Consider the following 17,311-nt stretch of genomic DNA (forward strand, 5'->3'; position numbering starts at 1 on the left):
CGCTCGACAAAGGGGAATTGCCTGAATTGGAATGACCAGTGACAAAAGAATATATTAGATGAATGGTAACAAACAGGCAATGATACTATTCTGTGTATAACTTGATTATTACACAACTTTTGAATAAAAAACAAACAAAAAAATGTAATTGATTATACTACATTCACATGTAGAATAAAATCTCATATATTTAGAAATATAGAATAGGAAATAGAAAATTTGTTAAAATTCATTTGAAGTCAGAAATTGGGAAAAGAAAACCAGTAAAGTATACTTACCAGGGGCATTTTTCATCATTACAAGTTCCTTTTAAGTCAAATGAACAAAGCACTCTGCGTGGATTGAGTCTATTACTAAAACTTGGTGAGCTCAAAGACAGTTTACATTTAGTTCTGTAATATGGGTTAAATCTGAAATATAAAGATGAAATGAAATAAATGCGAACAAAACCATAATAGAAGGCTTATGACAAACCCTGACCTAAGAAATATTGTACATTGTATAAGACTAACTCAGTACAAATTACTGCATCAGAAAATCAGAAAGCAGTCTCTGAAAAACCTTTAACTTTCATTGGTAAATGGATGATACTTAACATAGTGATACACCTTCCCTATAAACTGCGCCCTCTAGTGATGAGGTGCTTCAACACTGTATGACGTAAATGGGTGACATGAAGGCCATGTATTGTCAATATTGTTTTGATAATTAAGATTATGTTTTCGAGAGACGACGACGAAGCGCTAAATAAACACATACAGTTGTTGATTTTGAACGACACTGTTGTAACCCATATACATCATCTTAACGTCACAGAAGCGTTCCGTTACCCTGTTTATATTCCAGGCTAAAAACAGTCATGACTAAATCACCATGCTGAATCATGTGTTGTTCCCACTGAATTATCTAGCAGTTCCTATTTCTATGGTAACAAAGTCAGCAGAGCTATTGTATCTGTATCGTATGAATGAAATTCAGAATAATCTTAAAAGAAAAGTCAAGGCTTACACCATAATACTCCCAGATGAAAGAGCTCGGCAAATGCAAGGACATGCAATTTACAGTTTATTTATATCACTTTTCATTCTCTAGATTTTCAACTTTTCATCAGTATTTTGTAGTCCACCATCTTGGTTCTTCAGCATAGGATTATGGGTAAAGTATGACATATCCACTGTTGTCAGAAATTGAGAAAATGATTTCATCTATAACTTCAAAAGTTGAACTTCAAATTGGATGAAAGTTTAGAACAATGGTAGCATACATGTACTGGTAAAATAGTTCATTTTGTGTTTTTCTACCAAATGCTCAAATTTTCTAATATTGTATACAATTTATCGATGTGAGTAGGTTATATAGATGATATATTACCTGTTGACCACAAAAAGGGGACTAAAAAGTGTTATTCTATTTTTAACAACTAAAATAATGATTTTTATTTTTTTTATGTTTGTGGCAATATTTTCACTTTATGTGTATTTGTAACATTCTAATTTCCATTACTATAATGATATACATGAGTTATATACATGTACACATCAAAAATTTGAACAAATTCGCATCAGTATTTTTCACGTTATAGATGAAAGCATTTTCTCCATTTTTCACAACAGGGGATATGATGTAACACTTTACCCTCAATCCTTTGCTGAAGAATCAAGATGGCAAACTACATAATATTGGTAAAAAGTCAAATATCTAGAGAAAGAAAAGTTATATACTGTAGAATACTTTATTTTAGCTAGAATTAATTTTCGTTGAAAATACTTTTGGGTGTTTTGTATGGAATTTATTTTCACTGATTTTTGACGAGTTGAATGTAAAATGTAGGAAAAAATTTACATTTGCTGGATTTTATTTTCACTGAATCATTCCTTCAGCGAAAATAGAGAAAATTAATTCCAAGCCAAAAGGATTTTACAGTACATGTGGAGCTCTTTCCTTGGGGAGCATTACGATGTTTGGCTTGACTTCCCCTTTAAGGCAACTTATAAAATGCGCCCTCAAGAGGTGAGGTGTCAATTGCCACCATTAGGCAAATCGTCAAATTGAAAAAGTAATTAATTTAAAGGATCACCATGAAAATTCAAATTTTGTGTAAACAAACAACGTACTATACATCGCATGGGACCCATATCAAAAATGCAACAACCGGTATTCATAGTATGATTTTAGCTTAAAGCAGACAAATGATGGACAATCAATAATATGAGTAGCTTAACTTTGTCGACTTCATTGACGGGGGAGCAAAATATTGAATACAACATGAAGATTGTGTATATAGAACATTCAGAGCACAAACAGAAATTTTACATAGAAATCTCTGCCTATAATTCATACCACTTACCTGTATGTTTTGAAGTGTAATAAAGTACTCTTGTATGGTTTGTAAGAAACAATCTCCCCATCATCAACAGACTGTTTTGCAACAGTTTCCGCAACTGGAATATCCAAGTTAAGTTTCCGAACATTGATGTAATCATTGTCACGACCAACATAGACCCACATCGGATCAAACTTAACAACCTGTTCTTTTTCTTTTTGTAATCTTTTTAACCGTTCCAGCTGTGAGTCGGAAGGCATGGAAAAAATTTTCTTGGCAAAAACATCTTTTTTACTAATTTTTGATGTCCTACTCTTCCCAGCTTCTTTGTTTTCTTTGCCAATAGCTGTAATTTCAGACTTGTTGTCTGCATCAGTGGTAATATCAGTGCTTTCAATCCGAGTTTTAGATTTCTCGTTATTTGGACTCATTAAATTCGGCTTTGTGCTTGGATTTAATTCAATAAGAGACTTCCTCCTTGTTTTCACACTCTGTTGACTTTCATCTACATCACTCTCATTGCCAAAATCAAAACATATTTTATCCTTTTTGTACTCAATCATTGCAGGCTTTAGATTGGCCGACTGCAGTTTAACCTCCGCCAATCGTTGAAAAGCACCGTAACTAGAATCTTTAGAAGCTGCAACTGTTAATTCTTTTCTATTTTGAATCTCCCGTAGCTTTTTAATCTTCTCTGCAAATACGCGTTCCAGTTTCTGCAGCCTTGCTTTTTCCAAAGCAATCTCTTCTTGTGTGAGTTTTCTAGGGGCAGCAACACTTGTAGTACTTGTTTTATCTTGTATCTGTAAGTGGTAATACATAATGATTTAGATATAAATGAATAGAATTAAAGTTTTGAGTTTCTAGGCTACTCTATGCATGATAGCATCTATCTCGTAACTGGAAGGATGTTGCTTTACTTGTGTCAATACGTAATTTGCATGCAGAGCTCTAGGAAACCAGCTTCAGTTTAGTACAGATTAACTTTATTTTGTGTTTTCAGGTGACAGGTGGCATCAAAATAAACTGATCCTGAAGACTGCTGTCTAACAATTTCCCTTGCAACATTGCAATGTCCATTAGAAAATCTTAGCAGTATTAGTTTTGTCTACAGTACTTTCAATTCCTACAGCCAATTTTACAAGAGGTTTTATTTTTTTTTCAATTTTTCATTTTACTCATGGAATTGAGGATGAAAATTTAAAACAATACAGCTGAATATTATGGGATGTTCCTCATATCCAAACTGTGGACTACCGTAAAAACTTGATTAATTCGCGGTAGTAAAAATAATTATTTTTTCAAATGCACGAATTAATAGCGTCAAAACGGAAATTATTGGTTTTTGGTGCGCGAATTAAAAGAGTACTTTTCGATCGATTCAAAAAGGAGCTGTTTTCATAAATTTATTAGTGATTTGTTTTGTTTTATAATGAACACGATTACAGGATGTTTTTTAGTGCCTCTGAGACTCGTGGCTAGTGACATTCATGGCGTATAGTCGGGCAGAGAACACGCACTGTGTTAAGGACCAGGCACCATGTTACACTTGAAATGAAACAGTGAAATGGCAAAGGTCACTCTGTACACAAACAAACAATGAACACATGGCTACAAAGTAGCCGTGTGGCTGCACTGCCTTTTTTTATTTTTCTAGGCATCGCCCGGGCGATGTTATGGCAGATATTACGAAGCCCATCTTGTCGGGAAAAATAACCCTGCGTTGATAAAAGAAAATGTTTAGAAAAAATAATGTTTTGCGTTGACCAAATATAATCATGCAAAGTATAAATTCAAAGTGTTTTAATACATTGGTGAGAGGTCGCATCACTAAGAAAGAAAAGCAAGCCAAAGTCGAAACTGGGTGCATCATGAACATGACACAACACACGCTGCGACAACTGAGTGATCAGCGACATCATTTTGGGACACAATTGAACTTCAAGTACTTTTTTGCAAAACTTGTTGCGCTGCGATGCTGACATCAAGTGTGTGTTGACCGAATTTTGACCCCAAGTCACGCGCTGAACTGGCGCGTTACCTTAGCAACCTTTTTTTTTGAAACTAGTAAAATTGTTATTATATCCGAAGGTACTGTAATTACGCAACTTGTATGCAACTCTGTACTGGCTTGAATATATCAACTTGAATGTCGTTAGTGCACTGCTTTTCTAATCATGCAAATTTGTTACAATATTGTACCGGCTCTATACTTCGTTATGTATTGCTTTCATGATAATTAGTTTTTTTTCCACTATTGTTAGGGCACTGACCCGGGGTATTGGGTCTGTGAATATTTCAATATCACCGACTTGACAATGCTTTGCATTCATAATAATTACGCAAACATAAACATACCATACGTCAAATAAAATTTTACTATAATATAATAAACTCTGGGCAGCGGACTTCAATCGCACTGTTCACGTACATTTCGACTGAACTCTAATAACCACGCGTTTGAATTACGTGCGGCACTGGGCAATGACATCCAGAGTTCATGCACTGATATTTAAATTCGGGCCACCCAGCTTGACGCAAATCAATATAGTTACTTGTCATTTGTTCGAAAAATCTTTTTAACTCTCACAAATACCATGGACATGAAGAGTTAACTGGGGGTTAAATGAAAGGGAACGTCTTTTTTGGACAAAAAACACATCAGTACAAGATTATGTGTGCAAGGTTAGATTTATAGAAGGTACATGACCGCTTAACTTTGTGTTTTTTACCGAATCCGGTATAATGAAAATGTGACACGAGGTCAATCGCTCGACCAATCAAAAATGTCAATTTACGCACCATAGGGCGGTTCACTTAAATGACGTAATAGAATAATGGCGGGCACATAATCGATGCAACCCTGTGGACCAGCGACGAAAAAGCCCTGTACTAAGCTTTCCATCACGGAAATTCGTAATCGATGTGCTGACCGATGGATATTTATCGACTAAGTAATAATCTTGCCCAACATCTGTAGTGTCGTGGGGGAATGATTTTTTTCACGTCAAATCTTTACCGAACCTAAACTGCGTGCTAACTGAAAGGCTGTGATGACAGAGATCATCTGCGATTGTGGCGACACCAAGTACTGATAACATAAAATTATATGTATATTTTTAATGTCTTCATGCAATATATTCTGCGTTATCCACTTTATTCTGGCCCGCGAATTAATAGGATACAATTTTAAACATGTTTTTGAACGCCGCAAATTAAAAGGATACATTTAAAAATTAGCGTTTGAAAATAAAATGGGTGCGCGAACTAATAGAGACCGCAAACTAATCGAGTTTTTAAGGTACTCCCTGTTCACCCATGTTCCTGAATCTCATTGCAAATGGTGCACTGTAGATGGTTCAATTTGTGGGCAATGTTTCTCTGTGAAATTAGTTTTCAATCAGATTTCGACAGAGAAACTGCATTTCATTACAAGTGTGCAATTTAATTTCAAATTGAAATACCCTTATCAAATATAGATGGAATTTTGATATGCAAATCTCCAATTGTCAAAGTCATTAAGATAGTGGCTTTCATGATAAACAACCAGCTGTAACATTACAGATAGAAAAATATCTTAATGGCTCATTTTATTTTCATATACAAGATTGAGCAGGACAATAGGTGAAAAACAGAAGTAGACTTGCAATATAAAACTATAAAACAGTGGCAAACACTCTCAACACTCCCCAAACAACCCCCCCCCCCACACACACACACATGAAAGTGACAAACAGGTCTAAACAGCAAATGCTGCCATGCATTAAAGCAATGTACCAAAACATGACACAGTACAGATGAATGCTCAGTGAAATGTCTATAGTCACTACAACAAAGCTAACACAACTCATGCTGTATTGTGGTTAACAAGAATCTTTAAAACGAGACTTTACCTTCTTGTACGTCCTCTCTTTATCAGCCATTGCATAGATATGAGGAATAGACAACGGTTCATGACCAGCAGCAATCCTGGTAGTGTTCAGCTCCCCTATCAGTTTAGTTTCCAAGGTTAATTTCTTTTCCACTTTGTTCTGTATTATTACTTCCTATAAAGATAGAATGCAGGGCAAGTATTGTCAACATACGTACCATGTGAAATCTCACTGACTTAAACATAGCTCATAGCGACGTATACAACGCGTGTAAAATACATTGTTTATTTACATGAAATTCGAACATGCGCTGCGCGACGACCACCACGCTTTAATATAGACCACTAGAAATTTTTTATGAATGTTTGATATTGGATTTTTACAAATTTGCTGATGCACATTCCTTAAGGGTATGCATTGTGAACTAAAAATATCCTGTAAGTTTCTAATATATCACATTCAGCTGAACACAGCTCAGTCAGAATAGTTTTCATGGTGCACAATATATCTTTGTGTGCATGATATATCAAAGTACCAAATAACTGTATTCATACAGTGACAAACCATACTCAAAGTGACAAAAAGTGTAACCTCCATACAGTGAAAGACACACAAATATAGTCACATACCCATCATCCAGCGGCAGACCCAAATAGAAAACAACAAACCCACTATACAATGGTATACCCATATAGTGGATAACAAACCGACTATACAGTGGTACTCCCATATAGTGAACAACACACCCACTATACAGTGGTACTCCCATATAGTGAACAACACACCCACTATACATTGGTATACCCACATAGTGAATAACAAACCGACTATACAGTGGTACTCCCATATACATGTAGTAAACAACACACCCACTATATAATGGTACACCCATATAGTGAACAGCAAACCCACTATACAGTGGTACACCCATATAGTGAACAACAAACCCACTATACAGTGGTACTCCCATATAGTGAACAACACACCCACTATATAGTGGTACACCCATTTAGTGAACAGCAAACCCACAATACAGTGGTACTTTCATATAGTGAACAACACACCCACTATTCAGTGGTACTCCCATATAGTGAACAACACACCCACTATTCAGTGGTACACCCATATAGTGAACAGCAAACCCACTATACAGTGGTACTCCCATATAGTGAACAACACACCCACTATTCAGTGGTACACCCATATAGTGAACAGCAAACCCACTATACAGTGGTACTCCCATATAGTGAACAACACACCCACTATACAGTGATACACCCATATAGTGAACAACAAACCCACTATATAGTGGTACACCATATAGTGAACAGCAAACCCACTATACAGCGGTACTCCCATATAGTGAACAACACACCCACTATTCAGTGGTACTCCCATATAGTAAACAACACACCCACTATACAGTGGTACTGCCATATAGTAAACAACACACCCACTATACAGTGGTACTCCCATATAGTGAATAACACACCCACTATACATTGGTACACCCATATAGTGAACAACACACCCACTATACATTGGTACACCCATATAGTGAACAGCAAACCCACTATACAGTGGTAAACCCATATAGAAAACAATAAACCCACTATACAGTGATACACCCATATAGTGAACAACACACCCACTATACAGTGATACACCCATATAGTGAACAACACACCCACTATACAGTGATACACCCATATAATGAACAACAAACCCACTATACAGTGGTAAACCCATATAGAAAACATCAAACCCACTGTACAGTGATACTCCATATAGTGTACAACACACCCACTATACAGTGGTACACCCATAAAGTGAACAACACACCCACTATATAGTGGTAAACCCATATAGTGTACAAGCCCACTATACAGTGGTACACCCATATAGTGTACAACAAACCCACTATACAGTGATACACCCATATAATGAACAGCAAACCCACTATACAGTGGTAAACCCATATAGAAAACAACAAACCCACTGTACAGTGATACTCCATATAGTGTACAACACACCCACTATACAGTGGTACACCCATAAAGTGAACAACACACCCACTATATAGTGGTAAACCCATATAGTGTACAAGCCCACTATACAGTGGTACACCCATATAGTGTACAACAAACCCACTATACAGTGATACACCCATAAAGTGAACAACACACCCACTATATAGTGGTAAACCCATATAGTGTACAAGCCCACTATACAGTGGTACACCCATCTAGTGTACAACAAACCCACTATACAGTGATACACCCATATAATGAACAGCAAACCCACTATACAGTGGTAAACCCATATAGAAAACAAACCCACTATACAGTGATACACCCATATAGTGAACAACACACCCACTATACAGTGATACACCCATATAGTGAACAACACACCCACTATACAGTGATACACCCATATAATGAACAACAAACCCACTATACAGTGGTAAACCCATATAGAAAACAACAAACCCACTGTGCAGTGATACACCCATATAGTGAACAACACACCCACTGTACAGTGGTACACCCATATAATGAACAACACACCCATCCAGTGGCAGACCATTAAAATGAGTAACAAAACATTACAGTGACTGCAACCTCCATACATGTATACAGTGACGTAATCTACACATACTTTGTGACTTACATTGTTTTCAACTTTCTTTAATTCCAACCTACTGGTAAGTAAGAGCTTCATAGCAGCTTGCAATTGTTCTTTCAGTTTCTGCACTTTCAGCTCAGCTGCCTTAACTACAGCCTGTTTTTTCGTTTTCTGTGTTTCTAGCACTGACAGCATACCTTTGTCCCTCTGCAGTAATTTCCTGTGAATGACCCCAAAAATTATCAATAACCTGGCTTTCAAGATGCTGATTAATGATGTACTTCAAGTACATGTTGCACAAATCAAACAACCGACTCAATGTGGCTGACCACTTACATACTACATAAATATGAAATCAAATCAGACACGCAGTTTTGCAAAAAATGTGAAAGTTGCCAATGAAGAATTAATTCAACTCCACTTGGCCATCTTCAATAATGGCAGGACAATTATGGGCGAGGTAATCAAGGAATTGTGAACATCAAACACAAACTACAGAAATGTTAGAATTATTATAATCTTCCAGTCTACTTTGGTTGTTATTCAGTACCTGCAGATTAAGAGTTTAGACTCAAACCCTTCCGCCTTTTTCAACAACTCTTTCTGCTCTTCAGTTAGACTAGGTTTCTTAGCAACCGTCTCCTCTTGTGTTTCTAAATCAGAAACACAAGGTGATGGGGAAGCACTTGATTTTCCAGCATCTACTTTACGAAGTAATTCACGTTTTACTATCTCTTGCTTCAATCTTCGGTACTCTTCTTTCTGGTCGGCACTGAGTCGGTTGACAGCATCTGGCGTTTTCAGTGGCTGCATAAGCTGTGGCTGAGACTGACCTTTACTAGCCTGCAAAAACAGTTCACCATAATCATTACATTATGCTGATGCAATAGGTGAACCAATAAATCTTGTTATGTTGGATGACACTGTACTGCAATCTCCTTGGTTGGATTGAAATATTTCGTTAAAGCCATAGTTGAAATTAAAACTATCAACCAACAACATATCGCCAACTCGAAAGACGCAACAAAAGAACAGGTAACAATTTCTAGCATGCTCAATGTCAGCTAACAGTTCAAATTATTTGTCAACTGTTGTTGGCCGAATAATATCCTGCAAGTAATTACATGTACCTTATGTCCAAAAGTCATCTCATTTCAATACAACTTACATCAACTGTTTTCCTGGCTTCTTTGAGGAACATGTCCAGATCACCAAGGAGTCCACCAGCCGAACCAGATGTCACACTCCTCTTGGTTTGTTCACTGTCACTGCTGTCCGAATCTTCACCTAAATTAATCACAACTCTTTTGTGCTGCGGTAACTGCACAAATAAACAAATAAATAAATAACAGTCATAGATATGGTGAGCAAAAAGGCAATCAACAGAACTGCACTGAGTAGATATATAACATTACACTAACAATTTTTCGTCAATTTACCAATTCAGTGAAAATTAATTTACCAAAATATTTTTTTCTATTCAAGTATTCAGATCTGTACAATAGAACTAAAGAGTACATAGAAGATATCAATGAGTGGCCGTGTGATATCGAATCTGTTGAACGAGTGTATTAATTTTCATATATTTCAAACATTTCATAAGAAACACATGAAAATTACCACACAAGTTTAATAAATCTAATATCACAGTCAGGAATTGGAGTTCCTATTTATCCCATGTACCTGTTTCTCAGTTTTTGGTCAAGCTTTATGAGCACACCAAAGGATTCTTAGCATGTTCTGCATTCATTTGCAGATATTGAAACACTTTCTTGAATACATTTTATACTGACAAATTATAGCAAAAGAATTATGCCGATTTGGGTTTTAGAAACACATTGGTAACATATTGTTGAATTTATAAGTAATTATACCAGCAGATTTTTGCACATTTCATGACAATGTTGTGACTAGTACCATCAGGGAAACTAATACTGTGCACTGCCAAGTTAAGGTTGGGAGAATTAGAATTGATTCAACATCAAAACAAACATTAAACATAGTTGAACTCTGGTGACCTTGCCCTTTGTTATATAATATAATTCCTTTTATCATAGTTTGTTTCAATATAAATATGCATTGTCATAATTAATTTTGAATACAAACAAGTTTTGGGGTTGAACCAACAGTGGGGAATCAGTCTACCGAATGTCCTTAAAAGATGTAAAAATCTTACAAAAACATTGGTGCCTTATTTGTTTAATTATTTTAAGGGACATAATTTCCAGCTTTATTCAAAGTAATTCAGATATTTTAGTATAAAAACAAATGTCTCACTGCAAAAAAAAAGTGCTGCATTTAGACGTGAATAGATTCATAAAACATGCAAGATAACAGAAAATTTTAGCTGGCTTTAGTCCAAGTATTTTGTACAGGTGTCTGTCAAAAATTAATGATTCACTGAGACAAATATGAACTGCCTCATTGTGTGACTACTGTATTATATGAAAAGTAAAAAAAAACACCCTTTATGAATAGCTATCATGTTGCAAGCTCTGCTTTGTTTGCAAATCAACTTAAATAGTTAGTTGGTGTCCAGTGGAGGGAGAAGTCAACAGTACTGTTGCCTCTTGAGAATCTACATCTTCAAACACTGCAATCTTTGAAGTGCGTTTTTAAACTAGTATTATAAAAACTCTATCATTCTGTTCTAATAGCTGAAACATATTCCTGTGAGTTTTCATTTGTCGAATGAACTGTTTGTCAAATACAGAATACATATATTTTAGAATATTTTCTTTTTAAAATGTGGATGAAATGTTTTGCTTTTTCTGTATTTTTTTTCTGTATTGTTTTTGATTTGATAACTATGAACTAAACAGATTTTCTATTAGCTTCAGATCTTGATCGAAGTTTGGCACCCAGTTCATAGCAGTGCTTATATTGATTTTTTGACATCTTGTTTTCTGTAAAGATTTTATTGGTAGGTTTGCAAATGTGTATCAGACTGTGAAATCTCTCCATGAGTTGGTTTTGAAACCCAGTATGGGATTCTGCGATACATTACTAAGGATATTATTACGAGATAAATCATTTGCTTCATTGAACACATACAACAATGCATATTTCCACTGAGATCAGTAACCTTTGATGTGTATCACCAGTGATCAGTCAAGTAGAAACAGTCAAAATATTTTATCATATTTTCTCAATTTTTGCATGATATTTTCATACAGGACATCTGTTGTTTAAACTCAGGGAAGACTTTATACTGATGAATAAGGTGACCAAGTTTGATGAAGTTTGGAATAGAATTAGTAAAGTTATTATGCACACAATAACAATTATTAACAACGACGACGACAACGACGACAACAACAACAACGCCTGACGAAATTTTTCCCTTAATATACCTTTCCTTCCATCTTTGATGATACGGGCAAGGTAACAAATGACCAAATTACTTGTATATAGCATTTTGGTGAATTTAAAGATGACATCACAATTCTGAATTGAGTGCATCTCACCTCAAGGGGTGGAATACTGAAATATCCAATGGGCTGGTTCACATTGAGTAGATATGAAACATAAACTGCCTCTCTTGTAAGAGAAGTAATTTTGGATATCTGAAAGGTCTTCTTATTCAGTAATGTAATGTTACGAATAATTGAAGTCACCCGAACCCAAAGAATCTTATTAATTTTACAAAGTGTACGAAGATGTACTTACTTGTACTGGAGTAGGAATTGTTCGGTTTCTGCTGGATTTCACAGGAACACTCATTACTTTCTGCAAAGGTATTCCAGTAGACATAGATGGTGATGATCTCCGCACAGCAGTCTGACAATAAATTCAAACATACATGATGTAGAATACTAGAGTCATCAGGCTATACTAACCATTATTACTAATGTCAGTGCCCTAACAATAGTTAAAAAGAACTAATTATCATGAAAGCAATACATAACGAAGTACAGAGCCGGTACAATATTGTAAACAAATTTGCGTAATTAGAAAAGCAGTGCACTAAGTAAACAACGTTCAAGTTGATATATTCAAGCCAGTACAGAGTTGCATACAAGTTGCGTTATTACAGTACCTACGGATATAATAACAATTTTACTAGTTTGACGCGCGGGGCACGAAAGAAAAAAAAGGTTGCTAAGGTAACGCGCCAGTTCAGTGCGTGACTTGGGGTCAAACTTCGGTCAACACACACTTGATGTCAGCATCACCGCGCAACAAGTTTCGCAAAAAAGTACTTGAAGTTCAATTGCGTCCCAAAATGATGTCGCTGATCACTCAGTTGTCGCAGCGTGTGTTATGTCATGTCCATGATGCACCCCGTTTCGACTTTGGCTTGCTTTTCCTTCTTAGTAATGCGACCTCTCACCAATGTATTAAAACACTTTGAATTTATACTTTGCATGATTGTATTTGGTCAACGCGAAACATTATTTTTTCTAAACATTTTCTGAGACCATTTTTATCAACGCAGGGTTATTTTCCCCGACAAGATGGGCTTCGTGTTGTCTGCCCGACTATACGCCATGAATGTCGATAGCCACGAGTTTCAGAGGCACTAAAAAAACGTCCTGTTATTGTGTTCATTGGAAAACAAAACAAATCACTAATAAATTTATGAAAACAGCTCCTTTTTGAATTGATCAAAAAGTACCCTTAATTCACGTACCAAAAACCAATAATATGACAGAACCCCACACCCTCCCCGTGGCTTTCGTTGCGTATGGAAGTTATTTTCACGAGTGATGCGGTGTATCCTGCGGCCGTACTTTCACGAGCGAAGCAGAATACACCGCATCTCGAGTGAAAATAACTTCCATACGCAACGAAAGCCACGGGGAGGGTGTGGGGTTCTGTTATTATTACATATGTTCCATACTTAATTATTTCGTACTAAAGAAAGAACGTGCAAACCGAGATGGAATTTAGGTCGGGGAACCCCATTGCCCATTAATATGTTCCAATATAAGTGTTACGCCCTAGCAGCGCGTGTCAGTGTAGAACGCGCCAAGGAGAACGCGTGTCACTGTTTGTATCATGAAATTAAAATAATCAGACGTCTAATCTGAGTCACTGTCCGAATAAATAACTCGTTGACGTTTAGTTTGGAACACGAAAGAAGCAGAACTTGAACTAGACGACTATGATACACAGTTTATGTTGAAGTTAAAAGTTCCGCAAACATGCCGTACAACTGCGGTACTCCACTGACGGGATGACTTTCGTCGACAGCGGTTGTCGCTGAGCTGCACGCTACAACTTCTTGTGCGATCTTGCTGGTCGTGGATTGACTGGGTCTTGATTACCGGTTATAATGTTGCTCTTTTGGCGTTGGTAATTTTTATTTGGAACTGAGTAACGCCGCAACGTCGCCAGCAGAAACCTGGTATCTCGATGCTGATGGTTCGGCTGCATAGTAATCGCTGATTTTACTGCTGGTGGATCTTCTGAGAGCCCTTCAAGGTTTATAAAACTCAGTTTCCAGGTGGTCAACATACATTAAGTTCTTCCAATCGTAGTATTCCATGTGATGTACACCTGACATGCCAAAAAATGTTGTTGAACGATTTGAACTGGATAAAAATAGCAGTCGAAAATGTGTTTACAAAATAAAAATAGTTCGGTAGCCAATGAAAATACCATGTTCATTTGCATATCGACCGTGAAAATACCGAAAACATTATTGCATGGGTGATATGCAAATTAGTTTGGGCCAAAATAAGTGACTGCCTAAAAGTACCATTACTGTTGTTCAAATTTCATTTCACTCGGCAAGTAGATTCATGTACCCCAAGGGGAAAATATCATACTTCTAAATATTGTTTATTTCGAAAAACTGTACTCCTGAAGGGACTACTTTGTTTGCTTACAGACCTCATTTGCATATGGGTTGTGGAAATACCGATTTTGATTTCATGGACGAATCAAAATAAACTGCAGTACATATGTAATAATTTCCGTTTTTACGCTATTAATTCGTGCACTTGAAATAATAATGATTTTTACTACCGCAAATTAATCGAGTTTTTACGGTAATGTAATATGTAAGGCTATTAAATGATTGAAAGTGAAGGCTGAGATGAGAACAAATCAACCTAAATCTCACCATAATAGACTGGCCCAGCTGTGGCAATTTTATTTCTTAAATCATGGTCCAACGCGAAATTATGACAACTGGTCAATTCTGCACTATATCTATTGCTATTACATATTCATGATATGCAGTGATGTTATTGTACCCACGAGTGGAACACATGTGGTGCACTTGCCCAAAAGATTCTTCATGCCAGGCTGTGCATGCGTTATAGTTGGGTGAAACAGATCGGACAAAAAGCTGCCTTTTTTATTGGTTGGCAACTCACAAGTCTTGCTACTTATTAGCATATTTATCCCTACAAAAACATGGTGACAACTATAGAGGGCGTGGCAGTATAGACTATGATAATTTCTCGTCAACGCAGAAGATTCTACAAATTTGTTCTTAGGGATTTAGCATATAAAACAATAAATTGCAAGTCTGCCCACCATAGTAATATTTGGTCTTAGTACCTTGGTATTATCAGGAACAGTAAAAGCTCTTTTGGTTGCCATGGATTTCAGTAACTGTTCTCTTAGTGCTAGTACATCTTCATCATCATCAGCCACCTTTTCCTCGTTGCTATGATTACCAGCATCCAGTTTCTCTCCTGCAGCATCCTGAAAATAAGATATCGCACACAATCTAGTAGTGATTACAAAAACTGGATTATGAATCATGAATTTTTTTTTTTTTCATTTTTATTAACAAATAATAACACTTGAATCAACTGGAAATGTAAATGAAGAAAAGACCATTAAATGCTACATTACAACAGCTAATCCCTGAACAGTATGGAGACAGATAATACACCGTTAACACCCCTGCCACACTCCACCAAACATATTCAAAACATAAATTGGATCAGCTTTTGATGATAATAATTCTTTTATTTTGTAGTTTGCAAATACACATTATAGCTTTAATTTGTTGGTTTTCATAATACTTTTGAAACACATAAATTGCAATTACAAAAAGATTTGGCCCAACATCATGGGGTGGAGGTAGAACATACAAAGGATAGGTAAAAAGTGTAAAAGTATGACACTACTTATTAATGAACATTCTTAGATGGCTGAGGTTCTAATAACCTGTTTGTCTAGATCATACCCCATGACACTGACAGATATCTCAATAAATGTACACTTACTATCAGTGACTGAGAACTTGTTGAGTCCTTTACAGCAAGAAACGAAACAGGTGATGGTGACACCACTGAGAAAAAAAAGGGATACAAATATTATTGTAATATTACGACTACATTAGTGAAAACAATGAAATAAGCACAAGCTGGAAATGATTACTTACATGATGAGTTTTCAGAGCTGTCCACGTCCATTTCCACTTCTTCATAGTTGTCCATATCATAACTAAATTCGGTATTATTGTCAGTAAACGGCACTAACGATGACTGCTCATCTCTCAATGGTGTACCTTCACTGTTTTCTCTCTCATGAAATGATGAAGACTGGAACAAAATTAAGAAGTGAATGTATTATGTAATAACAATTGGATGTCTTGAATCACATCCATAACTATGAAAACATGTGAGTTGAATACATGCAAGCAGCCAGGCCCAAAAAATAACTAAGGCTTAGTAGTTCACGAAATAAAAAATACCTTCTCCAAGGCTCACTGCCTGTAAAACGTCTAAATGTTTTGTTTTTTTTGTTTTGGGAGATTTCACTCCATTTGGAATCCTTGATTTTTAAAAGAAAAATTATTCTGATTTCACTAGGAAAATGTGCTGACGAAAGATTTCTTGAGCTCAATGTGTTATCAGGTGTTGAAGAGAATGATAGTAGAAACCAGATTGTTTATTTATGCGTCAGTAAAACCTACCCTTTTCCTCATCCTTTTCTCTCTTTTCACAAACTTCATAAACCTTTTATATTGTTCGTGTTCATCACCTAAAGTTCGTATCTTGCCTGCTTCTCTTCGACTCTCGATCTCGTTTTCATCCTTGCCTACAAACTTGAGAAATCTACTAAACTGTTCGTCTTCATTCTCCAGATTCCGTATTTCAGCAGCTTCCTTTCTTTTCTTCTCAACTTCATGTTTTTTATGAGAGTGTATTTTTTTGCGTAATCGCCTACTTCGCTCTTTTCTGGAAAGACGTTTCGATTTTTCAGCTGTCAATCAAATAATTTAGGAATTCATCAGTGATGAGTAACAATAATGTCTATGAAATACACCAAATTTTATTTGTAAGTACAGGGCTCAAAATTAAATATATTGACAGAATCCTGACAGGGAGGCTACCACTGTAGACTGGTAAATCCCATAGTCATATCAAGTTTACACTGTACTAGTAGTCATGTAAAAATACAAATAAATAAATATGTGTTACTGTTTAATGTATGCAGACCATAGCTTTCAAGACAAATTACTGTGTTTAAGTAAAAAACAAAATATCTAATTTTAACAAATTTGTAAAACTTGGGCTAC

General features: G+C 36.1%; 1 protein-coding gene across 1 annotated transcript in view; it reads right to left on the reverse strand.

Annotated features, from left to right (window-relative positions):
• Positions 1–17,311, reverse strand: part of LOC102805531 (zinc finger C3H1 domain-containing protein-like) — a 41,278-nt gene that overhangs the window by 20,079 nt on the left and 3,888 nt on the right. Inside the window, exons 4-14 of the mRNA XM_085501174.1 lie at positions 16,706–16,995; positions 16,172–16,331; positions 16,014–16,078; positions 15,337–15,483; positions 12,493–12,603; positions 9,992–10,144; positions 9,374–9,666; positions 8,869–9,043; positions 6,217–6,369; positions 2,348–3,126; positions 279–410 (exon numbers count right to left, since the gene is read on the reverse strand). Coding sequence (XP_085357300.1) covers positions 279–410; positions 2,348–3,126; positions 6,217–6,369; positions 8,869–9,043; positions 9,374–9,666; positions 9,992–10,144; positions 12,493–12,603; positions 15,337–15,483; positions 16,014–16,078; positions 16,172–16,331; positions 16,706–16,995 — 2,458 coding nt within the window. The remainder of the gene's footprint in view (positions 1–278; positions 411–2,347; positions 3,127–6,216; positions 6,370–8,868; positions 9,044–9,373; positions 9,667–9,991; positions 10,145–12,492; positions 12,604–15,336; positions 15,484–16,013; positions 16,079–16,171; positions 16,332–16,705; positions 16,996–17,311) is intronic.

This window comes from Saccoglossus kowalevskii, chromosome 7 (assembly GCF_978046115.1).
Source record: "Saccoglossus kowalevskii chromosome 7, keSacKowa6.1, whole genome shotgun sequence".
In the NCBI taxonomy this organism is placed as follows: domain Eukaryota; kingdom Metazoa; phylum Hemichordata; class Enteropneusta; family Harrimaniidae; genus Saccoglossus; species Saccoglossus kowalevskii.